This window comes from Artemia franciscana, chromosome 6 (assembly GCF_032884065.1).
Source record: "Artemia franciscana chromosome 6, ASM3288406v1, whole genome shotgun sequence".
Taxonomy (NCBI): domain Eukaryota; kingdom Metazoa; phylum Arthropoda; class Branchiopoda; order Anostraca; family Artemiidae; genus Artemia; species Artemia franciscana.
The window spans coordinates 25,754,073-25,782,033 of NC_088868.1; the positions used below are offsets into that span (position 1 = coordinate 25,754,073).

General features: G+C 34.6%; 1 protein-coding gene across 4 annotated transcripts in view; it reads right to left on the reverse strand.

Annotated features, from left to right (window-relative positions):
• The window catches only part of LOC136028235 (alpha-catulin-like), a 141,532-nt gene that overhangs the window by 74,071 nt on the left and 39,500 nt on the right, over positions 1-27,961 (reverse strand). For all 4 annotated transcript variants that reach the window (XM_065705961.1, XM_065705962.1, XM_065705960.1 and 1 more), the window contains 4 exons: positions 26,177-26,366; positions 18,018-18,193; positions 9,616-9,825; positions 2,522-2,689 (listed from right to left, as the gene is read on the reverse strand). In XM_065705961.1, coding sequence (XP_065562033.1) covers positions 2,522-2,689; positions 9,616-9,825; positions 18,018-18,193; positions 26,177-26,366 — 744 coding nt within the window. The remainder of the gene's footprint in view (positions 1-2,521; positions 2,690-9,615; positions 9,826-18,017; positions 18,194-26,176; positions 26,367-27,961) is intronic.

Genomic DNA, 27,961 nt, shown 5'->3' on the forward strand with positions numbered 1-27,961 from the left:
GTTCGATCACCGCTGCCTTCACTATCTACTCTGAATTAGCAGATGGTCTAGAATTTCTAATATCGAAATAAGAAGCTGCTGTGGCCATATTGAAGAGCTATCCTCAACCATCAAAAGACGTGGCCTCAAATTTCCTTAGTCCTTAGTCCTTATCTGCGACCCAGTAACATCCTGGAGATGACATTGGGGAGGACAAATGAAAAATATTTGGCAGAAATTCAAGAAGGACCTTGAGCCATCGGGAAGCTTCCGTAGGCATGATAGGAGACAGGACAGAGACTAGCTAAAAATCGTCAGGAAGCCGCAACCGACAGATCGAAGTGGTAATCGGACGTAATTCCAAAGTTCATTGCTGCCGGGCAGGAGAATTCTTCGTCTGGTTCCTGGCGAAAGTATGTCCTTCAAAAGTCTGTTGTTCGTTTTCGTATAGCAAGCCTTCAAAACCTTTTACTGGGAGGGGGGTATTGATGCATGCACATGTTTGCTTTATGTTGTATAGCCAGAGTAGCTTTACTATGTAAAGATAAGGGTAAAATCAGGACACCCGAGATCAGGTGGATACAAGGTATCTTTGGAACTTCTTGATCACAAACGGATTCAGTATCTTTTGAGACCTCTAAGAGGTGGTTAAATTAAGGTTTTTTGACAAGATTGGATGGTAAAAGTGTGTTCGAAAGTGCGGTGGCCTCTGGCTAATAAATTCAGAATTTTTGAACTAGTGGTAATGCTTCATTTTGCTTAGATTTGAGAGGGGACTTATATTTAAGAGGGCTGTATTGGAGTAGAGGAAAAAATGTCATTTCAAACTATAATTTTATGCTTATAATATATCCCTGTACAATAAATTTCACAAGGCCTTGGGCTGGCCAGAAACAGATAGAAATATTTGGAAATTTAATACTCTAGTAAGCAAAATGTAACTATGAAAATTATTGATTCGAGGGTCCTGAGCTTGTTGAAAATATCATATTTAACGCATGGTTTTCTAATTCTAAACGCTTATATTTAAATTTGTCTGTTTAGTTAGAATTCAATTCTTCATCGACTCAACGTTCAAAGATCGAGAAATTTTAATACATGTTTACAAGTATTCCATTAAATACAAAAAAATATGCTCATGACCAGTTCAGGGTTACTGACAGTCGCAATTTGTTGATATTCTTTGGTTTGCATTGTCGAATTTGCGTTGTCGTATGTATGACAATCGTTGAAATGAAACATAAAAAAATTACCTTCCCGTCACAAACATCAAAAGCAAGAAGAAAAATAAGGAATTCTTTTCGTAAGACAGTGTATATCTAATTTGAATGAATATTTCGGCCCCATATTCCATGGCCGTCCTCAGCAAAACATAAATATGTGGAAGACGAAAAATTTACAACAACATACCTACGACCAATAAAACTAAAATGAAAATTTTTTAAAAACAGTCCCTGCATCCTTACTTCAGCGAAGTTCAACCAAGACTGATAAATAAAGTAAGATAAAAAAGGGCAATTCATTGAAATGAAAGAATTATCTGTCACAAAAACAATCCCAAAAAATTTCTGTCCCAGAAAGAAAAATTCCTGTCCCAAAATATTTACCAAAAACTATAGGATTTGGGCTTTGGCCAAAGAACTTCAAACGTTAGAGGAAAGACCCTAGTAAAAACTGATAGTGTCTAAACAAAAAGGTGATAATGGGATAGCTATTCAGAATTTCAACAGCAAAGAAATACAATAAACGCAATTAATAGTCTCATATAATATATATATATATATATATATATATATATATATATATATATATATATATATATATATATATATATATATATATATATATATATATATATATCATATATATATCATATATATATATATATATATATCATATATATATCATATATATATCATATCTATATCATATATATATATATATATATATATATATATATATATATATATATATATATATATATATATATATATATATATATATATATATATATATAAGACTGATAATTGCATTTATTGTATTTCTATATATTTTACAATATTCGTGAGGTAAGGTAACATATATATGTTACCTTGTATGTTAAAAATTCGTAAACGTCGACATTCACCGGTGAATGTCTGAAATACCTTGTTTTCTCCTTGGATTTAGTCAGCGCTGCCAGTCAACTTTTTCAGTTTAATATAAGGTTTTGATGATGAGAGATTAGGTTTGGTTAGGCTAGGTAAGGTTAAGTTAGGTTTTTTAACCCATCTCTGACATTTATAACCGAATTTTACCTAACCGAAATTAACATAACCTATCCTAATTTTAACTTTTACCATTGCAGCTTGCGTAAGACTGAAAAAGTTTATTCTCAAAGCTAATTGATTCCAAGCAGAAAAAAAGGAATTTTGGACATTCGTCGGTGAATGTCGACATAAACCGAATCTCGGACATTCACGGTATTATATAAATTGATATCGTATTCTGTAAAATTTGGGCGATGCTTCTAACTTTTGGAATAGCTATAAAATTTAGTTACCTCTTTAGCAATTTGATGTAGATTAGTTTTTGAGTTCATTCCATCAACAACGCCAAGAACTCCTTCTTGGACAACGTAGTGAATGAGATCAATTGCCCGCCGCATTTGGCAAAAAACTGCATCCCGATTTTCCCGGGCTGAATTGCAATCAGGATGTCTAAGACAAGTCTAGAAAATAAATTTTAGGTCAATGAAATAATATAAAATTCACTCTTTAGCTATCAACAACCATAAATTACGTCAAATACAATTTCTCTTGTTAAAGGAAACAAAGTTAGTTATTCAGTAGAAATTTTTTATCCTGACAGATAGATCCATTGTTCTCTGTCCGCAAGAAATAAAATGATAGGTGGAGCGATTGAATGGCAAAATTAGCCTTTCTGAGCCACGTACTTTGAAAGACTTGGCTCTGCTAGGGTGATTATGTTTTTAAAAAGTAATTTTTTTTGTGAATCAGTGAAACATAACTCCTACAACAAAATTAAATAAAGAAAAAAGGTTTTTCAACTAAAATTAATGAGTAAAATTAAAACTTAAAACGAACAGAAATTATTACATATGTCAGGGGCATTGCCCCCTTCTCAATACCTTGTTCTTTACGCTAAAGTTTGACTTTGTGTTCTAATTATATAAGAATAACTATAAGAACAAGGAACTTTTCTAAAAGTTCTAAAAAACTTTTGCGTAAAGAGCGAGGCACTGACCAGGGGATACCCTCATATACTTAATAAATTCTATCGTTTTACGTTCTGATGTTGCTCCTTATTTCAAATGGAAAAATACTTTTATTACTCAATTTCTGATCACTTTTTAAATAAACCGGACAATCCGGCTCCCCCTCCATGGAAAATTCCCTTCCCCCGCAAAAATTCCTCGGTAGTAGGATCCTGCCACGTAGTCCCCCACCAGAAAATCTCCCTCCCCAAAAAAATGTCTGTATATACCTGTAAATATAAAAATAAAGCTTCCCGCATGTTGCTTCCCTACTTTATCTCAGCTTAATCACTGAACTGTCTTTATCAATTAATTGACTAGTTCTAATCAAAATTGACTTTTAATCATAGAGGTATCTCCTATTTACATTCACAGCAATTATGCCTAGAAGATGAGACAACTTTTAAAATTTTAAATCCTTTTGAACAATTTCTGAATGACATTACTTTTACTTATTGTCAAAATTACCGTCTACTGTCAAACTGAATTAAAAAATGATTCATTCTGACGACAAACCAATATGTCCAGTTTTTAAATTGCTGAGATTCTAGCGCCATGGCCTTTGATTGAATGTGAAATTTGAACACTGAAAAAAAGCCTTTACAAGTCAGGGATGAAAGACAAAAAAGAATTGTTTGTTTGTTCAAATACGCAATTGAACACATTTTCCTTGTTATACAGGTAAATTAAATAAAAACAAAAATAATGACCGTGAAATATGAATTTTCCCCCCCAGATAGTTGCTATAAAATTATAACCAAAAACAAATTTGTATTTCTTCATCCAAAATGAAATGAAAATCTCTCCCCTCCTACCTTTTGAAGTGTGTTGGAATATCACGACAAAATTAAGATAAATAAACTACTCAGAGGTATAAAAATGCTATGATTATTCTACATTGATTTAATATTTTGACAATGCAACAGTTTAAAATGTACTCTGACACAGTAGGCAACAGTTTAAAATGTACTGCATTCTAAGTACTCTGATTGCAGCTGGTCAGTTGTCATTTCTTTATCTTGATTTATTACTGGACGATAATGGTATTTATGCCAATAGTCAGAAAAACTAAAATTGATATAACGCGAAAAAATACAGTTCAAGAGTGGATAAGAGAATATATTACTTATTATTGTAAATACTCATATGTCTAGGTTTCCAATAATTTAAAATCAATCCAAAACAAACTTTTCGCATCATATCCTAGCAGACTGAAATTTGAGACATGTGAATTGACAAAAAGAAACCGTCAAAAGCCAAATAAATTTACTCTGTAGTATAAACAGCCAGGGGCGTCAATAAGCGGAAATGTAAGGGGGTGGTAGGATGCTGTTTTTTTTTAATGAGGATGCGAAAGAATGTATTTTAAATATAAAATAGGTATTTTTCACAATGTGAGAAGGGGGAGATTCAACCCCTCCCCCAAGAAATTGGAACCTCTTTAAGAATCAGAGAAAATAACAAAGAAAATACCTCACTAGATCGGAATACATATGACAATCTATTAGTGGTCAAAATTTACTGAAGTTTGTCGTGTTTTCTTATGAAATGGGAATTGTTAGGAAAAACTCGCATTTAAAAATATCTATAGGGCGAGGGAGCCCCAAAGAACCATTATTATATAGGAATATTCTTAGTGGTATGCCCAACCAGAAAGTTGTATATTTGGAAATTATTTCAAAAGAGGAATATTTAATCATCTAGGAAAAAAGCAAGATCCTAAAATTTAGTCTTTTTTGTTAAATTTTGAAACTTTCAGCTACTGTGGGTGAACCTCTGTTTTGAAACTGGTTAGCCACGTTATTTTATTTGCCTTAACGTGTTAGTATGTATTTGCAGGTATTCGACTCTTCTGGACAAGAGAGCATTGCCAAATGTCGCAAAACAATACAGTGACCAAGATGGACCAAGGCTTGGACGAAACATTCATTCAGTGGGGAACAAAGTCTTAGGACAGTTTCTAGGCAAGAGGGGAAGCGAAGATTTTACAGGTGATACAAAGGACAACACCAGTGAGGGATGTGATTTTTTCTAGCAATTCTACCACGCAAAAATGGTTCCCAGAAGCAAGTAATGAGTCCGTAATTCTCTAGAGCTTCATCGAGTCCTTTGGAGAGGTTGAACATTCTGCGAAAGCCTTTCCGTTTGACAGTTTCTTTATAGAGTATGTAGTTGAATAATCAGTATTTGCGGTGTTTATGGCGGCTTTTGTTTATGGCGGTGTCACCAGGTTTTGTGCAACACATTGCTGGCGTCGAAAACTGTGATGGCGTTGTTCTTCTAGCATAACATTTCTTTTTTCTTCACTTTCATTTTTGACTCGCTCTTATTTTCGCTGTCGCTTGTCTTCAAGTAGAACAATTCTTTGTTCTTCACTTTATTTTTGACACGTTCTGATACTCGTTTCTCGCTATCGCTTGTAATTCTCACTGCTGCTAATCTTCTAACTGCATATTTCTTTGTTCTCGCTGTGGTAGATCTCTTAAACACATATTTTTATGTTCTTCACTTTGATTTTTAATTCCTACTACTCCTCGTTATCGCATGTCTTGTAACCGCATATTTATTTGCTCTTCACTTTGGTTTTTGACTCATTTTAATTCTTGCTGTCATTTATGTTGAAACCGGATGTTTCTTTGTTCTTCGCGTTTGTTTTCTGACTCACAAACACCAAAAACAAGAAAAAGAAACAAAAATATTTTTTGACTCGTTGTAACTGTCGCTGAGGCAAGTATTTTAACTGTGTAATTCTTGGTTCTTCATTTTCATTTAATATTATTTCATACATCTTTCAATACCCCTTACCGTAGCTACACAAACTGGTTTCATCACATTTGATGGTCCGAGTGTTCCATTGGTCCTCTAGGCATTATGAAAGTGCTTAAAAAGCCTTTTGTGAATTTACTGGTTACGCTTGGTATTTATACTTATCGTAGATATAAAAACGATACGTTCACTACTGGGAGGGGGGAGGACGAGGATGTAGTTTATTTTCCTGACATGTGATCATAAATATGATGTCAATCATATGATTTTTTTGTAAATCAAATGTTTCTTGTGAAATTTTGACTGCATTATGGACACTAAAAACGATAAAACCATAATTGAGGCAAATATGACGTATGCTCATGATATTTGCTCGAAAATATGACGTCGTTCCCAATAATCAAGGCTCTTAACGAATATTCTCAAATTCGTGACCTGTATCGGTCATTTTTTTAGGCCAAAAAATCTTAGGATGCCAGTTTGCGAGATATATATATATATATATATATATATATATATATATATATATATATATATATATATATATATATATATATATATATATATATATATATATATATATATATATATATATATATATATATTATTGAGTCATTTAATAGATAAGATATCAGATTTACATTATCATTAATTACTTACAAGTAAACATTATCCCTTTTATTCCAATTTCCAATGGGCTTGTATTAAAAATGACAGTTTATATAGTTATATGCGTAAGTTTTCATCTTTGATATTAATAGAAATTTCAAAAGAAGAATCAAGCCCAATCATACAAAAGGAAACCCGATTTGACTAATTTTGGCCAGATTTGACCTGATTGACGATTTGACCCAATTTTTCCTAAGATATCAATTGTCGAAACTAAAAACATAAAAAGACTAAGTGTATTCCTATTCCTATCTTGCCTCTTATATAGCCTCTTGTAGAAAAGCAATAAACATAAGATGTGACAAAAAAACAGTCTTATATATACAGTCCCCAAATTTGAAGAAAAGAAAAACGGAACATGGTCAAAACAATCAGTTTTCTATTAATATCTGATCGTCGTGAGTGCTAAATCCAATAAAAGGAACTTTTACATGGATTTCCTCCTCTCTCTCAGCTGCCGGTATTTAATTTCCTTTGAAACGTATGATGTGAATAGGAATTCATCCTAGGGCATTTCCCAATGGAAATCTTTATATAGAACGAGATGCTCCAGGAGATTAAAATTAAACTGTCTATCCGTTTCATTTAAGCCCCTATAGTATGGCCCAAATGATTCTTGATGTATATTAAATAAAATAAGACCAGTTGTTTTTGTTCAACAGAAACTAAGGAGCAAAATTGAAACTTAAAACGATAAGAAATTATTATGTATGTGAAGAGGATTATCCCCTCCTTAGCACCTCGCTCTATAAGCTAAAGTTTTTAGTACTTTTGAAACAGTTTCTTATTGTTCTAATTAAACGACCCTTGTATTTCAAGTCGTTATTAAAGAATTGGGACAAAACTCAAAATTTGGATTAAGGAGCGAGGTGTCGAGGAGGGGGTAATCCCCTTCATATACGTAATAATTTCTGTTTCTTTTAAGTTTTATTGTTGCTCACCACTTTCAGCTGAAAAAAAACATTGTTTTTTTAATTTATGACCGTTTTTAAATTGTGCCAAGTAATCTGGCCCAACTTCCACTGAGAAATCACCATTCCCACGGAAACATCTTCTAGGCAATTCAATCACGGTGAAAACTTATCCGTTATTACCCTTAACAACTCCACGCGTAAAATTGACACGGAAAAGAGAAAGCAAGACATATAAATAGAATTATGTTTAGCAAATCAGGCAAATTCCAACAGTGCATAATTTTCAGTAATAAGCTCACCCCCCTGGAAAATGCCCTCTCTATGGATAATTGCCTAGTGGAAAACCCCCAGCAGAAAATTCACCCCCCTCCCATGCGAAAATGTAAACATACTTCCCAACAACAAATATTATGCATAAACAATGGGGACATTTTATAGCTTAATGACCTTTCCCCAAGGGCTGTGGGAGGGGGGGTCGTTGTTAAATGCAAATACATAGCTATTGAGTTTTCAATTATGATGAACAAAATGGCTATCTCAAAATTTTGTTCGGACAATTTTGGGAAAAAAGGGGCGGTGGAGGGGGCCTAGTTGCGCTCTAAATCTTTTCGGTCACTTAGAAAGAGCACAAGAAATTTTAACTTCCGTTCGAATAAACCCTCTCACAATATTCTAGGACCAGTGGGTCAATACGATCACCACTGGGAAAAAACTAAATAAACACGCATCCGAGATCTTTCTTCAGGCAAAAAATACCAATTTCACATTTTTGCAAGTGGCAGCTCGAAACCTCTACAATACGGTTTCCTGATACGATGAATTTGATGGTATGATTTTCATTAGGATTATTGAAAATCCATTATTTAAAATCACAAGAGAGCACAAAATTTAGCAACCAAAAATTGGTTTTCATGCACTATTATATTTTATTTTTCAATTTCACAGACATACTTACAGTCAATTTCTCAGTATTTGTTGTGACAATGCTCAATTGAGTGATTCTCTAGTTAGAAATACCCTTTCTTATCTGTATGATATAAATTTCAGTGCTCTAAGAGCCAAATGCTTCAAAAATGTTTGTGAATTTGTTTATTAATAACATTTATATGCACAAAAACTCTGTTTCCTTTAAATTTCTTCTTTCACGTATAGATAACCATTGTTAATGGCAAGTGGTGGCAGTCAATCAAAATTCAACTAGCATTCATTTTGACAAGTCAATAATATTTTTCTGATTCATATTATAAAATTCACGTTTCAATCTTTTCAATTCAATTTGATTATTTGAAAAAACGTCACACAAAATATTTCAAACAGTCCGTGGTAACGAATTGTAGTAAGGAGCGACCCGTCTCAATAGTAACCGAAACTCTAAAAAAATGGAATTTTGATACCGATAGTTACATAAAAAGAATCGCATTTTAATGCTGATTTTAAATATATAAGTTTCATTAAGATTAGTCTTACCCATTAAAAGTTACAAGCCTGAAAAAATTTGCCTCATTTTTGAAAATAGGAAGAAACACCCCCTAAAAGTCATACGATCTTTACAAAAATCACACCATCAGATTCAGCGTATCGGAGAACCTTGTTGTAGAAGTTTTAAGCCCCTATCTACAAAGCCTCTCAAAATTTTCAGTTTGATTTGGATTGTTTTGTTTATATTTGATTCAGGAAAGAGGGTGTAATTAATTTTCCCCCGGGCATCAGTTTCTCTTAGAAAAGCGAATCAAAGGATATTCAATGACAGAAACCCAAAAAAGGAACAACACAGAAACTCAGCTGACGACACATTGATTATTTAAGAGTCTTATCATGTTTTAAGAGTAAAGCAAACTCACAAAAAATCTTGAATTTTTGGTAATAGAAGCGAAAAGTAGTATATATATATATATATATATATATATATATATATATATATATATATATATATATATATATATATATATATATATATATATATATATATATATATATAGCATGTGTGTGTAAGTGAAAGCCAAACAACGCACAGAGAAAGGGCAAATATACCTTTGAGCCAGTTAGAAGCATTAGAGTTGACCTTTCAAGAGTTGTTCTAGCCGCAGCCATTTGGGATCTTCTTCTTTCGTCTTTCATATCATTTTGTCTATCTCCCGTCGCATGTGCAAGATCTACCATTTCGCTGCCAAATAGACCGAAGGCCTTAACGAATTCTGTAAAGTTCGTGACACCTGCCAGTCGAGATAACGAAGAGGATACCTGGAAAAAGTAAGAAATCAATCTAGATAAATAGCGTCAGGAGATAAGTTGCAATTCTGATGCAATCCTCGTTTTCGGGAAAAGTAAGTTCATTTTTGCTACTCTTACGCTGTGATCAACTGCTTCTGATGGAAATGCTGTTGCCGATGCTTGTATTTTTAAATTTGAAAAAATACCACTTGAAATTAAAATTATTGAGACAACTTTTCTTTTGGCATTTATTGTAATTTGAAGAATGGTAGTAATGTCACCCGTGCAGCCTGACTGGTCAGAGTAAAAAAAAAATGCTTAACGAAACAAATTACCTTCCGCTTTTGATCCACTATATAGAGGATTGGAAAACAATAAAATGACGTTTAAAGGGAGTTTGTTCACCTTGGGGTAACCATGACTGATCTTAAAGATTCAAACTACAAAGCCCATAAAATGTTATGGGTTTGGAAGGTACATGAAAAACAAAGCTAAGTCTGTCTAATCAAATATTTTTTTAAATAATCCAACAAAATTTTCTGAGCGTTCAAACCACAGATTATTGATGCTTACAGAAACATAGATGAAAGCTAACAGATAATCTGTGTTCAAACCTTGAAGTATTAAAGGTAATCCCTGGCACTAGCTCAGAAAATGCAAAAATAGCCCACTTAATATATAATTCTAAGTATACAATATTTAAAATTATGAAAATTGAATCGGTATCTCAATGCATGCGGATTTCCAGTTTGATTATCCTGGTGTATTTTACGTGACTAAACCTTCGTTTGACCAAAAACTTAGCAAACAATTTTTGACAATTACCTCAGAAGTGCGATAATTTCAGATACGAAGTTTAATCGTGACAGAGATGAATTGATCAATACCCGAGGCTTTGATCAACATATAGTGGAAATTAAATTAAAAAATGCGAACCGCAAAGAAGAAATTTTGATAACAATATATATAAAACAAAATTACTTTTCATACTGATTTCGAATATCCAAATTTAAGATAAATTACTTAACTTTCAATTTATTGGCCGAAAGTTATTATCATACAGGAGCTTGTATAATCACAAAAAAATGGGACAACACCTCCCCCAAAAACAAGGAGTTACGATGCTAAAGAAAACTAAGGCATCGGATTAAACATACTTGAGAGACTACCTGCAAAGGTCAAGATTCTAATTACTGCATTAAAGTTATATTTAGTCATATTTTCATCCACGGGGCAGTAGTGGGGTCATAGGCACTCCCAAAAGTATATCTAGAACATAACAAGTTACTATCCATATAACAGGATCGACGATACAATGTGGGTCAATGACCTACCTATACATAATGCAAGAGATAGTTAGCATAATCCAGACGACATCTCATTTTCATATACCCCTCAGGATATGATTGGCAAATAAAGTTAAAATATGTGTTTTGACGATTTAATTATATGAATAGATATTTTATTTGGAATTGAATGAAATTGGTCTTATCACGCACTTGGGTATAGTAAACCGGGGAACTGATGTTCCACAATGAATCAATTGCTATTGGCATTTTTTAGAGGGAACTTATAGTCACTCATGTCCCACCTCCAAGGGATCACCAATAACCCTCCTTCAACTTTTCGCCTCCTTTTTTTTTACTTAGAATTTTTTGGACTTTGTTTTGGACTGATGAACATGTTTTTGGATTGTTTTTTTTTAAGCGGCTGCCTCTGCGGTACTCTATAACTGGTCGTCAACACTGCCAAGTTTATTTTATGTTTTTAATCATAATTTTTTGTACATTGGAATTTCGACCACTTTTATCATATTTAAAAAAGTGAAGATGAAATTTTCTAAGAAAGTATGTGCACATGATAAACTTATCGTTGCGTTGAATATTGAAAAAGACAAACATTTGAACTAGGAAACAAGTAATAGTGGTAACAAATATTGGAAATGTATGCAGGTGTTGTCATGACAGTGTGAGATTAGATTTCTTTGGACTACCCAAAAACTTCAACTTTTTATGATGGAAAGTATGTGAGCATAGCATTTCCAAAGAAGCTATTGCTCAAAGATAATGCAAGCCCGAAACTAATAGTCGGGGATGAGAGTTAAATTCCCGTTAATGGTTCTGTTAATGCGTTACCTGTTCATGGATACTATCACCATATTTCTGGTATTAGTTTTCAAATGAAAGAAAGAGAAAAGGAAAGGCCTACTGCTGCACTAATGTCATAATGCATATATTCTACATATGTCAAAACTGCGAACTATGTAAAAAAATTGTTGTAACAGACACTGAAATCGAAAGAAGAATAAAAAGCGCATTGGCAGAAAATATAGCAACGAGGAGTAAAGATGAGTGGATGAAAAACAAAGCATGAAATGGGTTGTCCCCTCCGCAATCCCTCGCTCTTTACGCTAAGGTTTGACTCTGCTACAATTCTACTTTTTAAAACAATTAAAAACTTTAGTGTAAAGAGCGAGGGATTGCGGAGGGGACAATCTATTTCATATACGGAGTTTCTGTTCGTTTCCTTGCTTTTAGTTAAAAAGACTAGTTTTTTTATTTAATTTAATTGAAACCTGTTTTTCCTACTGTAATCATTTCCAGGTTATTATCTTCGTGTTAAGAACCGAGTGGTGATGAGTCGGGGTTGTGTTGGATGGGTCGAATTATAATGAAAGGGATGATCTCTGTATATGGATTGAAGATAAGGTTGAAGTTTTCACTTGAAATTGAATCTATGGGAGAAAAAATATAATTAGCATGGTGTATAAGCCGCCCAGTGCTCATCTCGATGATTTTGTGCGAGGTATGAGTCAGCTGATCTCAAAGGTACCATCTGGAGCTAGTCATACTGTTACTGGTGATTTCAATTTTAACCTGCTTGATTTATCGAATCTTAATGTTGTTTTTAAAATTGTATGATGTCAAATGATCTATACCCGCTTGTGAGTGTACCCAGGAGGACAATTAGACAGAATGCAACCCTAATTGATAATATTTTCGGTCATTCCTGCCGATTTTAAGCTTTGTTATACTGATGTTGTGGCTTTTCCTGGTTCTGACTATCTTTCACTTGTGAGCGTCATGAAGTATCAGTTGTAAAGACCAAAGAAAAAGAAAATAAAGACAGGGTTAATGAAAAAAGGGAATCTTCAAAAGTTTGTAGAGGAGGTTAGCGTTATCGATTGGACCCCTGTGTTTTCTTAAGAAGAATTCTCTACGAAAGCACTTGATAATCTAATGTCTGTTATTCTACCCATTTATGATAGTGCGTGTCCAAGGTATTGAAAGTGAAGAAAAAGGAGCGGATAACGAGTGAAACACAAGGAACGAAAGCTAAGGATTAAGCTTTATCAAATATATCTAGATGATAAAAGTTATGGTTCGTATAAATGTTAAAAAAAAACAGCACAATTTAGTGAACAAATTACATTGCAAAGCTATGGCTGAATAATATGATAGAAAGTTTTCAAATAGTAAAGGGAATATGAAAGAAACATAGAAACTGATATGTGAATTGACTGGTGGGAGAACTGAAACTGGATGGGATAAAGTACAACTTGAAGGGTTCGCCCCTGATGGTAAGTCTGGAATTGCAAGTAATTTTGTTTTTTTTTCCCTAGTATTGGTCTTAAGGTGCAAAATAGTGTAAAAACTAGATGTCAACAGGCTCAAGAACGCAAGATATGTGATCATAGAGGTGAAAGTTTAGAATTAGCCTTTGATACGTGTAAAAGTGATGAACTGATACAAATAATAAGATCTCTGAAATCAAACTGTGTGAGAATGGACGGCTTATCCCTTCAAGCGTTTCAGGCAATAATGCATTATGTTCTATTGTGTTGGCTTTTCATTACAAATCTGTCACTTGAAAAAGGCTGTATCCTGATCAGCTAAAAGTTACGAAAGTGATACCACTTCACAAAGGTTGCCCTAAATAAGAAATTGAGAATTTAAGACCGACTTCGATCCTTCCATTGTTTTCGAAATTATTTAAAAGTTGTTCATAAACGTCAATATAGTTTCCTACAGACTAATGGTTTGCTGAGTGAGACCCAATTCAGATTTTGCAAAAGGATCTTGATGACGAATGCTTTGCAACAACCTATGGAATCAATTAACAGTAGTATGGACAGGGGTGAAGCACCTTTGTCTGTATTTACAGATATTCTCAGTGTCAATGGAAAATGCTAATAGTGGTTTGAAAGTTATATCAGAGGGAGATCCCTCAAAGTATAGTTGAATGATGTGCGCTCAGAAGCATTTCCAGTGACGTGTGGGGTAGCACAAGGATCAGTGTTAGGTCCGCTGCTTTATCTCATCTATGTTGGTCTCATGCATCTTTATTTGAAAGTTCATTATCTCCGCTACCTTGGTTTTTATCTTGATTGGCATCTGGAATTGAAATGTCACAGTGATGCAATTTTATCAAAAATTGCCCATGGGGTATACATACTCCGACGTCTATAGCACTTTGACCCTCAAAGAATACTTCTAACTAAATATTATTTGTTGGTTTATATCACCTATGGTTGCCTCTTATGGAGCAGTAGCTTCTTATTCAACTACAGAAGAGTGCAAGTTCTACAAAATAAAACTGTTAGAACAATCGGTAGGTATATCCACAATGTGCATGACACCTGTGCCTGTTTTTAGGTCCCTGAAGCTCCTTAATATTGGTAAGATAAGAGATTATCAAGCTGCAGTATTTGTGTTTCAGTGTAAGAACGGTTTAAACCCTGATTTCAAATTAATAGTGACCTGTATAATTATGGAACTAGGCAAAGTGATAACATAGTTGTTGATTTGCGTCGTAGTACCAGGTCTTCATTTTCAATGAAACAGAAGGGTCCAGCTGTATGGATTGAGTTTTAGATTTTTTTTGGAGGAATTTGTTAAATCTTATTTTGGTGGTAACTTTGGCACCTCTAAAGTTTATACAACCATCCCTTACATAAGAAACTTAAATGCCCCCGGCTTACAAACCTTGTCCCCGGACTCTGGTGCTTTGTAACAACCCGAAAAACCTTGTTATATGATCTTTCTAACATTTTGAATAAAATGGCTATCTCAAATTTTATTGTCTGCATTTCGGGAAAACACAGCGTATCAGAAGGGGGGAGGGAGCTGCCCTCTAATCACTTTGATTCAGAAAAAGGGCACTAAAACTTCCGATTACCTTTCCAATAAGATCCTTCTGGAGTATATACCATCACCCTTTCTGTAAAAAACCCTATATGCCCCAAGGGCATAACTTATAACCCTTGCCCTAAGGCTCTAGAGGTTGTTCCATCCCTAGGGGCTTTGTTATATGTTCTTTGGACTGTTTTGAACAAAATGGCTATCTCACGATTTCAATCAGATGCATTATGTGAAAAGAGGGGTAGTCAGTGGGTGATTAGTTCCCCTCCATCACTTTTGAGTCTTAAAAGATAACTATAACTTCAAATTTTCAACAAATGAGACTCCTCTAAAGTTTTTACAGCCATCACTTCCATAAAAACCTTAAATGTCACCGGGGCATAGCTTACAATCCTTGCCCCTAGACTCTGTGGATTTGTTTCAACCGCAAAAGCCTTGTTATATCATCTTTGATCCAATCACTTTTGACTCTTCAGAAGGGCACTAGCCCTTCCAATTTCCAACTGAATGAGCCATTTCTGAAGTTTCTACGACAACTCCTTCTGTACAAAGTGCCCTGGTCTAAACCCCCTCCCCCCAAAACAAAGTACATTGTGCTAACATCACTTCAAATGATGTCCTATGTTCAAGATGTCTTCCACAATTAAGTACTATTTTATCATCATTTTTTGTTGTTGCATGAAAACAAGAAAAGAAGCTCTATCAAATTTTAACTTGCATTCCAGTCAACATCATCAGTTTAAGCTCTGAAATCGTAACCAAAAGCTGAGCACATTTTACGGAACTTTTAAGAGAAGTTATTTAGGGATTAATTTTTTCTTTTAGAAAGTGTAAAGCAGACACAAAACGCATAAGGGCATTTATAGTGTCAAATATGTTATTATTTTCTTTGCTCACCGTCCTTCGGGATTGTTTTCCATTTTTCCATCCCAAATAAATATTTGGGAAAAAAGAACTAATTTATCAATTCCACTCTTGACCAACCAAATCAAAATAGCCTGTATTAATATCAGTTTTCGTACTTGGGGATTAAAGCGGGCCTAAATGATTATGGATAATAAGATTTCACTGCAAGTGCTAAAATCCATCTATTACTGAATTGAATATTAAAAAAACAAGTTTTTTTCAACTGAAATTAAGGACCAATGTTAAAACTTAAGACCAACAGAAATTGTTCCTAACTAAATTCTTAAAGTTCTTAAAATGCATCTCATTCAACGCCCCAAGTGTTTGAGCAGTCTTTTTTTAAGAATTGTGAAAAAAAAAAATCAAACCTTGGCGTTAACGGCGAGGGTTGAAGAAGGAATAACCTCTCATATACGGAACAATTTCAGTTTGTTTTAAGTTTTATTGTCGACCTTTACTTTCTGTTGAAAAAGGTTTTTTTAATGCCAGGAAATCCCTTCCCTCTCTCTAGGGTGAAATTTTCTCTTAGGTAGAATTTGGGTGGAATCTTGGGTGGAATTTTCACACCCAAACGCATAATAATTGAACCTTTCAACTATGCTGAATCAAATGGCTATCTCATAATTTTGATCAGATGTCTTTGGGCAAAAACGTGGCGTGTGAGGGGGTCTAGTTGCCCTCCAATCTCTTTAATCGCTTAAAAAGAGTACTAGAACCTTTGATTTCGATTAAATTAGCCCTTTCCCTATCTTCTAGAATCCCTGGTTTGATACAATCACCATATGAGGAAAAAAAATATCCGTGGTTATTCTTCTGATAAAAAAGTAGAATTCCATATTTTTGTAGATAAGAGCTTGGAATCTCTATAGTAGAGTTCTCTGATATGCTAAACCTGATAATGTGTTTTTCATAAGGATTGTTCGGCTTTTTGGGAGTGTTTCAACTTCTCCAAAATCAGGCAAATTTTCTCAGGCTCGTAGCCTTTGATGGGTAACATTAAACTTAACTAACTTTATATTTTTGGAATCAGCATAAAAAGTCAATTCTTTTTATTTTTATCAAAATTCCCTTTTTAAAGGTTCGGTTACTATTGAGCCGAATCGCTCCATATTTGCAGTTAGTTTTAAAGAACTGTTTGACACTGAAATCAAAGATAGGAGAGTTATATAATGAGCTTTAAATAACGATTCATTCAGATGTTGAGAAAAAAAGTAAAATAGTTAATGCATGAAAAGATTCGTTACAATTTGTTTACAGCTTAAAAATTGTTTCAAATACGAATTTTTTTGAACAGGAATATATCCTAAGTTTGGATGAAATATTCATTGCTTGATAGAAAAAACTTACTTGTTATAGAAGCAGCACAGAATTAACTACCATAAAGTAACTATAACTACAGTAACTAAAACATCTATTGAACATCTATAGAGCCTTTAAAATGTTTCGGAAAAACCCTTTTAAACAACTTAATTTTTATGTTTATATTATTCAAAAAAGGAATACGAGTGTCTGAGGTAAGAAGTGTACAGTTAAGATCTATAAAAAAGCCTGAAATTGAAAAAAAATATCAAAATTTATGCTAGTACATAATTAAAACTTATTCAAGTTCCAGGTATGTTCAAAATATGCATTCTTTACGTCAGAAAAATTCTCCTCTCGTAGTTAAAGGATTTTGGGAGGAAAGCTTGTACGTCTGAATGATCCACAAGATGCCTTTGTTGAAGGCTGGTTTACGATGGGGTATCTCTATCACCAAGATTCAGCCCCTTCTGAGAAATGGCTGATACTACACATTTGCTGATGCTAGTAGTCAATATCAAGGATTAGATTTGTGCATTACTGTGCTATCCTTGAGGATTTGCTAATGGAAACTCAACGCTAGGAACAATCTAAATAAAAAACAACAACAAAAAGACCAAGTAAAATATGAAGAAAATCAACAAGGTCAATATTTTTTTGTTAACTTCTATTATCTTTTAATATTTTATTCAAAATTTTCCTCTTGGTCTATTTTTTTCTGAATCAAAACGTTACACAGACTGCAATTAAAATTTAAGGATTAATCTTAGGGATGGGAACGTCCCATCCTTCATCCCCCCTACCTATTTAATAATATAGAAATTGAATTTATTTTGATTGGTTAAAATACAAAATATGAATGTACGGATCAATTACCTTGTCTTTAACACTGAGTAATTGTTTTACTACTATTGCGTCTGCCAACAGTAGTACTTGAGTGACTGCTGATAACAGACATCTCGCAGATCGGACGAGTGCAGACCGCTCGTTAGGGCCTGACATTGAATTTCTAGAGGAAGACATATCGGAACATAGTTTTTCGATTGCAGCACCTAGAAAATTAGAAAATTAATAAAAAAAGAAAATATCTGAAAAAACAACCCAGGAACTGCAACAGGAATTTCAACCTTAGGCCATGATCAAGGCATTAAATTTCTAGAAGAAGACATATCGGGACATAATTTATCGATTGCACCACCAACAGAATTAATAAAAAAAAGTAAATATCTGACAAAAAACAAACGAGCAACTGCCAGGGCAATTTAATTCAAATGAAAAGTTTAGTCTTTTTGCAGTAATTCATCTACTTTTCTTTAGATTCCTCCTAACAACACTTTCACTGGCGAATTCAAAGATTGAAATTTTAACAAGCTTTTATCCTCCCCGCCAAAAAACATCAAAAGTTATCGAAAGTTCAAAGTTCATATAGTTTCTGGAGAAATTTTTTCAGAGGAACCCGATTCCAGGATCAAAGTACTTCCTTACATTTTTGACTGCAATGGATTTAAAATTAAGAAAACATTAATAAAAACAATTGTCAACTTCAATTGCAAAAATAAATAGAATTCCACAAATATAAACTATTTATACAAGGACAAGGAAAATAAATGTTTTCCATAGAAGTTTGGTAAGCATTTTTTGAAAATTTTCAAAAAAAAAAAATACTGTTAAAAAATGTGTTGATTTTAGTTGGTGCGATTGGTAACAGAGTTTTAAGGAGCTTTGAAGAGGCTTACATCTGATCGGTAAATTAGTTTGAACTAGAAGAAATGTAACACATCGTTAACCACAAATTTGGAGGGGGGCAGTCTGACTCTCGCCCAGTGGTGTCAATTCATGATGATACGGGGGAGAAAAATGTTTTTTTTTTAAATTCAGGGGGCTGGAAATAATTTTTTCTTATTTTTTCAACAAAAATGATAAAAAGGGTGTTTTTCGATAAAAATACCCCAAAATGTATTTTCCAAAGTCTAGGGGGAATATAGGGGTCACACGTGCTCCTGTCCCCAATCGAAACCACTGCCAACACCCGCCAGAGTCCTCAAGCTATACAGATTATCAATGCTTACGCTACTCTAATTTCAACAAGGTGTGGCATGTCTATCTACTAATAGGTTTACGCAGCCTTGGTTTTAAGTGGACTGTTTGCATAATTTGGTCTACCTTGCCCCTAGAGATGCAAACACTATACTTTCTCAAGAAGCACAATTTTAAGGTTTTCTGGCTATTTGATTAAAGTAGCCATCTTTAAATTTTATTCTAATGCCCTATGGGCTCATCCTAGCCAAGTGTTTAGCACGCTAGACCTGAAATTCGTTGTCCGTGAAGACAGGGGCTTGAGTCTTGGCGTCACTGGTTGTTTGGTTTAGAAGGGGTCAGTGGTGTTTCTCTGTAAGCTCAGTCACACATCTGATCGGTCTCGGGAACGTAAACAGGAAGGGTTTTCTAAAGCACAGGATGGCTGGCCTTCAACTCTCTATTGCATTTTCTGGCTGAAGGGCCATGAAACGGAATTCATCATCACTGGTAGGAACTGTATAGTCCAGTGCCATATTATTTACCTGTTTTTCCTGCATAGGAAACTGGAGGACAACACGAACACAAAATGGTTCTTTGGAAGCCCCGATCTGTTTCACCATCAGTGGTTCCACCTCTATAAAATTTTCAGTAGATCTTCTTTATACCCAATCTATCTCTTGACAAAAATAGAAGATACAGAAACTATTGAAAATCTACAGAAAACTACGACTCCCTAAAAAAAAAATGTTATTTTGTATCGTTTTGACTGTTTTAAGTCATTTCTTGAGTCAAGTTTGACAAATCAGATCAACTTAATTCCGCTTTTTATTCTGGCTCCATGCAAACTCCATTCTTGGCTTCATTCGAATTTCTCTCCTGTAAACTTGCTTTTTGAGCTTTTGCAATGTGGTACATTATTTGCAGATAGCTCAAATTCATCTAAAATATAATGCATAACAGAAAACAGTCCAACTGAAAATTCTGCCAAACCCTAAAAGCTGCCTACCGAAGTTCTAACAAAAATCACCAAGGTTTTACAGATTGTTTGAAAAGAAAAATAGAGACATTGTCCGTCATATTTAAACAATGCTCAGCATTTGTGATCGACTGGGCTTATTCCTAATTTTCTACCATCAACAAATTTTAAGGCCAGGGAAGTAAATACACTAAAAACAAGCCAATTCAACACAAGTAGCTCTTTACTAAAGTCCTTTTCCGATTGTTGATTTTTCTCCTAGATTTTCTGAGAAATGTTTAACAGAATATTTTTGTTTCTTGAGCTCCCATGCTGGCCTGACCGAAAACAATTTAAGGAGAGTATAGATTAATGAATACTAAACCCAATAAACGAAAATCCATGCTAAAATATTCCGAGGACCCCGAAATAGCAGCATGGAATTAGCTCTTGGAATGCACTAAAGAAAAACTGAAATAATTGAGACAATAAAGTATTTAAAAAATAATGAATTTTCAATTTGTTTTCTATGCTCAGCTGACAGGGAAATTAGTTTCCACTTAAATTTCTGAGATATTTGCTCAAGAAGTTCAAACGAGGCACGAGTTTACACCGACATACCAAAAACATTTTTCAACAATACTCAGAAGCTTCTCAGCAAAAAGTTAAATGAAAGATGGCCTCTGATCAATTCTTTCGTTAGAGCTCTTTAGGAAGCTATATTTAGGTTGCTTAAGTAATGTAAACTTCCGCACTCTTATATTAAGAGTGCTTCTAATGCGTTTTCGAAGTTTGTTTATTTATCCTAGAATCGTAGCCAAGGATACTGTCATTTCCTTTGGTCTTTACAACATTGTCTTGGTAGTATTGTCGCAATAGATCAACTGACATGACTACAATTTATGTAACAAAGAGAGGAGGAACTAATTAAGAGACCGCAACCTAATTAGCTATTGGTGAAGAGCTGGCTAAAACAAAATACAAATCGCCCCTCTAGAAGCAAATCACATTACGTACTTAAATTTTTACAGTTTAAGTTAGAAGATAACTATGGTTACGCTGATCAACAAAGTTCAACTTTGTTTCAGTCAAACAGCTACGAATATTTAACAAAGTGGAAAGGAGGGAGGATTTTAAGCCTGTGTACATCCCTACCCTGAAATTTAAGTTTTTTTCACGATTTTTATCGTATTTTCTGATTATTTCGGTTAATTAACCTGTTTTTGAGCTTTTTGAATTCGTCTCTTCTTCGAAAATTTTACCCCTTCCTCCCCCCCCCATGAACATACATTCCGGCATATGTGCTTATTATATTTGATCTTTATAGTTCTTAATGATTAGTTCTTAGTTCTTGGCAGGGCTGGGTCTAGAGCAAAAGCTTGGGGGAGGCCCAATGACAGGAGCGCCAATGAGGAAAATCTTGGGCGGGGGTCTAAAGTGACAAAGGTGCCAATAATTGACCAAACTGACAAATTTATTCTAAAAAAAAGAGTAAAAAAAAGAAAAAAAGGATAAGATGTCATCAGAAACATTTTGGAGGGGGGTCTGGGGTCCCCACCCCCGGGATCCACTAGTGGTTCTTGGCTGGAACTTTTAAGAAATATAGTACTTACGAATTGGCTGAAATGTTCTTATTCAAAGTAGCAAATTGCCCAAGAAAAATCAAAAATGTTAAATAAAAACCTCCGGTGCTAAAAATGTGGAATAGCGCTGTTGAATCTGGCACAAGAAGATGTGTGGTGCAAACTTACCTATACCCTTAAACAGGAACATATCCACAATTTTATTGGGGGGGGGCTAAGAAAAAACTTTAAAAAACTCATAAGAAATTGGTTTATGTTCATCTTGTTGCGTCTTTACAAGTCGAACAAAATTATAGGACGGGGTGGGGGGGGGGGTCAAACTTCGCAACCACCCTGGATACGACCTTGTCCATAAGCATATTGATCGTAAAGTCCAAAATAACCAGAATCACCAAAAAATATTATGTAAAAGTACTTTTTAAACATAGATCCTGTTGCAAATGTTGGAACCGGTTGATAATATTGTACATCAAAAGTTATAGTTTGTATCAGGGCCGTATCCAGGATTTTCTCGGGAAGGACGTACAAAAAACTTAAAAAACACATAAAAATTTGTTTATTTTCATTTTTATAACGTTTTTACGAATCGGAAAAACGCTTCGGGGTGGGAGGCTCAAACCCCCTAACCTCCCTGGATACGGCCTTGGTTTGTATCTTTAAAATATTCTTGTCTGCCAGTTAACTCAAACTTGAGACGATTCCTTTTTGACAAGATACTTGTACAAATTCGAACTTTATGCACCTGCACTTTACTTTTAAAGTTGTAGCTTCATACTCATATTACTGAATAATTACGTCGTTGTCTCTATAATCTCACAACGTATATGTCGTTGTCCCTTGAAAGCCGTTTTTTTTAATGCCAAAGCTAAAATATTTTTTTCGTGGAAAGAGTAAGCCTGATCATTCAAATTCCTTCTGACACCTCGAAATTATCCCTCTAGGGAAAGGAAGGAAGCAAGAAAGATTCTTGTCGATAGTTGACGTTTACTCTCAGGAACGATCAATAACTGATAATTCTCAGTATATTACAAATTACAGATCAATTACCAGGCGATTTTCTTCTTAGATCTCTTTCGGGATTTACACGTTATACACATTCGGAAACTAATTTGAGTCTGATGCTAATGTATTTCTAATAATGAAGGATGCCAAGCTCTTGCCAGGGTAGAAATAGCTGACGAAAAGTTGGACAATTTGAAAGCCTCCCGACAGCTTTTACTTTTTATTAAGATTTATACTCACTGTGCAACTTTATTAACGTTCTTTTTTACGGTACTACGGTGTTATTTTTGTAAAGTTAAACGATGATGCTGGTATCTTTTGATAGATGAAATTCAGCTTATCTATCTATGAAATTTCATTTGCAAAATCTACTTTTCGTTTTTTTTACAATTAAAAAACAATGAAAGGCTGCAAAATATTTGGAAATGAAAATTTTTTAGAAGAAATAGAAAAGTTTTGATAACATCTTAATATAAAGCTTAAGTAACATCATAATTTTGGATCAGTGAATGCATACTATTAATACTACCCCTAGTAACAACTCACCACAGCACCAAGCCGCTTGGGGCTAACACAGCTGCGCACGCTCCACCTCCATCCCAATCTATTCAAATCCTCCCTCTGCACATCCTCCCAGGAAGTTCCAATTCCCTTTAAATCTTTCTTTATGACATCATCCCACCCCAACCCCGAACGACACGCTTTCCGTTTAGGCCTAGACGGTTGGCTGAAAAGGACACTCTTCGGCAATCTGAATGCATAGGTTTGAAACTAAGATGCAAAACTTCACAGGGAACATAAAACCTGTAATTTTGAACATTCACTTAAGTTGGGCCTTTTACTTTAAGACTTAAAAAAGGTTCAATTAAATCCGAAAGATATGTGTGTGACCAAAGCACTCTCGAGTTGTCTTCACCTACATTTTTTAGGACATTAATCCAGAAAATTTACTCACTCCACCTTCACCAGGGACTGGATCTTTTTTGAGCACATCACTACTCTCTCACCAGTATGCCCTTTAGTCTTGATAATTTTCACTTTTCATATAATGCGCCTTAAAAACCACTTGTACCGACTATTTTGGCAGGGCATGTTGAGCGATATACTAGGCTATACCTTCGAATCATGTTTACATAAGTATAGGAACTTTGAGTTAGTAAGATCAATAATAAAAAGGTGGTTTCAACTTCAAAAACTAGCTGTCTGCTTAAATACAGGGTGAACAATTTACTCGACAATAGATTTCCATGGCACTTTGGGGGGGGGGACTATTGAATTATGATTGAGAAGGGTCAGACCCGTCCTTCATAGGGATGTGCAAAAACATGTAAGCAGTAACCCCTTTAAGATGTTATATATCTGGGTTCTCCACGAAGAAATAGGAATATTGTATCAAAGATTGCCAAAGAAATTACCCTGGTCAAAATTTTAAATAATTTGAAAAGTATAAATGATAAGCTTTACTTAACAAAAAGTTGTTTCACTTCGATGGGCTTCAGGGGCCGATATCCAGCATTTCTATTGGGAGGAGGGGGCAAGAGGGTTTCATATCCTGATAGTCAAGGTGTATGGGCTGTTTAATATTTTTTCAAATTATTAGGGGGAGGGGGAAACTGCCCCTTCTCGCCTCCACCACCCCCAATGAAGCCCCTGGTGGGCTTGATGAAAGGTGATACATAAGGGCCAGGCCGCATCGAGGAATTTTTTGGAGGGGGTTTTACAAAAGGATTTGTTTCGGGGGTAAACAAAAACTAGAAAATGCATAGAAAATCTGTCTACATTAATTCTTGTTACGTTTTTACGAGTGAAAAAACATTTCGGGGGGGGGTCATATCTTCTAAAACCTCCTCCCTGGATATTATCTAGTATAAGGGGTCTGGGAATCGTTTGCGGAAGCTTCTCCAGTAGTTTGCATGATCACTACTATAAAAGATTGAACATTTCGATTTTAAATGAAAAACAAACTTAATTAAGTTATAAGAATTTAGAAAACGCATCAAATTTGTCTATGTTGCTTTATTATTAACAATGATTATTCTTCAGTTCTTCTACATACTAACCGTCTCAGAGGTAATTTTCAGAAATATTTTAATTGCAACGTAGATTTGATTTGTCATTAGAATCCAGTTACACAGCTTGAGGTCACGAATTTTAAGTAAAGAGCCAGTAGTAATCCAATGCAATAGCAAATAGAAGACTAAAATTGGGACTTTTGATAATAATATTCCATAGGCTTATATCAAAACATAACATGTCCAAAATGTACTTAAGTTACTTAAGTTGTCCAAGTACTTAAATTTCATCGACTTAAAAATTACCAATTAAATATTATTGGTATTAGAGCATTTGAATTGTACCAGAAAAGGGAGGCAAAACTCCTCAAAAATGGGATATTCCTGATGAAAATTAAATCGTCAAGCAGCAGAGGTGTCTTTCCAGAAAAATACAGATTTACTTATTTTACCTGTAGAAAATGGTTATGAGGTTTTACTAGTTTTTTTTTCCTGAGAATCATTATATTGTTGATTATTAATTAATGCCTCATTTGAACAAAAACTTAAGGCTTGAGTACTTCCTTAAGTAACAAAATGCAAGCCATGAAGTGTCAATATTGGGTAATTTGCCTACAAAACAGCAATTTTAGCCCGAGTAGAGCGAAAGTATTATCAAGCCAAATTTCTCAGATACACAATGGGCTTAGAAATATCCGAAGGCTTCTTATATATCCCCTCCTCCAGTTTCAGATTCAACACTGCCCCATTGTGGGCTGTTCAGCCTTATATATATGTGGACCTTTTTTTGTAAGGGTGTGTTTATCATAAGCATCTAAATAAATTTTTAGAGCCTCATTCAAAATCTCTATAAGCGATTCCAGATCTTAGTTTGTTGATCTTGATTAATTTGAACATCTTGGTTCCATAGTTAATTTGTGCTGTTTAACCTTAGTCTTTATTAAGGTAAATGTGAAAGGTGATAAAGGTGACCTAAATTCTGAGTCTATCCCCCTGACCTTGATTCATTTGAAAAATTCTTAGTGCACAGAGCATAGTTTTAACAGTAAAAGCTAGTTATTCTATATTGAAACTATGATCAGAAGATAAGTCACATTTTAAAAAGCGGGATTTGATGAGAGTGACAAACTCCCTTTTATCTAGGAAAACTCCATTTTATTGCAAGAAAGAATTACACTTAAATAAGCCCCTTTTCTTAAGAGACTATCATGCTACAGCTACAGTTTAGTGCGAAGACCAGGAGACAGTAGGCTTCTCTCATATTTTGGATAGCCGTGAATAGGATATTAAATCGAAAAAAAAAGTTGAAAATTATCATTCTTAAATAAAAGTGAAGAGCGACATCAACACTTGAAATGACGGGAATTATTATGGAGTTTTTTAAGATTTAATCATATTTAATACGATTTGAAATAATTGAACAGAAATTAACACGATTTTGGAAATAAATTTTAACTACTCTACCCGCAGCTCTAGCTTCGCGACAGGCGTCGAACATATCATGTCGAACATCTGGATTGTCATCACCAATCGCCTCTCCAACAGAAACAAAGCGATCAACAGCTATTCTAACTCCTCTTCCAACTCGACTAACTGCCCGACGTCCTTTTTCAGTTTGTATAGGGCGATCTGGTATGGAGACTAGGGACGCAATCTAAAAGAAAAAATTATACAAAAAAAAAACTATAGATTATATAGCAAAATTTGTTTTAATTTAGATGTTTGTCTTAAATCTCTTAAGTCCTAAGTTTGTTCATAAGTCGTAAATTAAGGTCCTATGTCTATTGTCCTAAGTTTGTACTAAAATTTATTTGTCCTAAATACACATGTACACATGTACACACACACACACACACACACAAACACACACACACACACACACACACACACACACATATATATATATATATATGTATATATATATATGGCAAATAATTACACAAATTACGGTAAAATGGGCCTTTGAGTATGTTTCACAAATTAAGTTTTTGCATTTAGTGAGATTTTGCATTTTTAATTTAATGAGAATTGCTTTCATTACATATTTCCTTCTCAACAGCCCCAATTCTAGACTTCAGAGCTCAGTTGATGACAAAATGGCCAATTGTTAAGGCTCGATCTTTGTGGGATCTTTTGTTTACGTTGAAAAGCATTTTAAACAGTGACTTCCATTTCTGTATAACATAAGCGTTCGGTTAGATTCGGATAGTCGTCACAGAAATTGTGACAACCCCTTTGCTAGGATGTTGTAATTCTTATTATATTTTACTTTACTTAAAAAAACATCTTAGTAGTTAAGTAACTGCTACAGAAGTGTTTCCCAGCCGATTTTGATCCATGCCTTACCTAGGCATTTCTCAAACCCTGACCCCACTCGTGATATTTAAATTTTGTTGCTCAAAATCTTACATATATTCGCCCGGAGGAAGCTCAAAATGCCATTAGTATTTGGTACACCAACTTGGTTTTTTATCAGGTCGTCCTTTGGGCGTATTTTATGCTAATCAAAACAATGTCTGCATAAAACACCTTTTATACAATCAAGAAGTTGCTGCATCACCATGAAGCATCTTGTTGCTTTTTAAATCCATTTGAATGTGACATCATTCACATCAATTTTTTTCAAAATAGTGCTCTAAAGTACAGTCTTCCGAAGAGCGTACGTCCTGCCCATGATCCATCAAATTATTACCATACTCCCCTGGTGGGGCCTTTACCCAATGTTGGGAATCACAGTTCTACAGTCTTTATTTTCCTATTGTATTTCAAGACTTCTTGGCCAGAATAAAATGCCTCTTGACTTGGACCCATTTATTTATCCTTTTGCCTTCTTTTTTATGTTATTTTTTTTGGCACAACGAGTTGGGCTAAAGAACTTGTCAATATCCACATGTGTCTGAGGTAAAAATGTTTATCCTGCAACAAGCATCTTATTCATAGTCATTAAAATTTTAACTATTGGTTTAGTAGACTTGACAGTTGACATAACAAAATTATCTATGTACATAATAAGGTAAAGGTAAAGGATACGGCATTAGACTTTACAGTCCCTACCAGCGGTGCTGATCTCCGTTTCTTGGCCCTTCAGCCAGGAAGTGCAATGGGGGGTTGGGGGCCAACCATCCTGTGCTTTCGCACACCCTTCCTGTTTACCTTCCCCAGATTTCTCCAGGTACCCATTTAAAGCTGGGTCGACTCTGGCTAAGCTTACAGAGTCACGCCACTGACTCCCGTCCCAAACTGAACAAT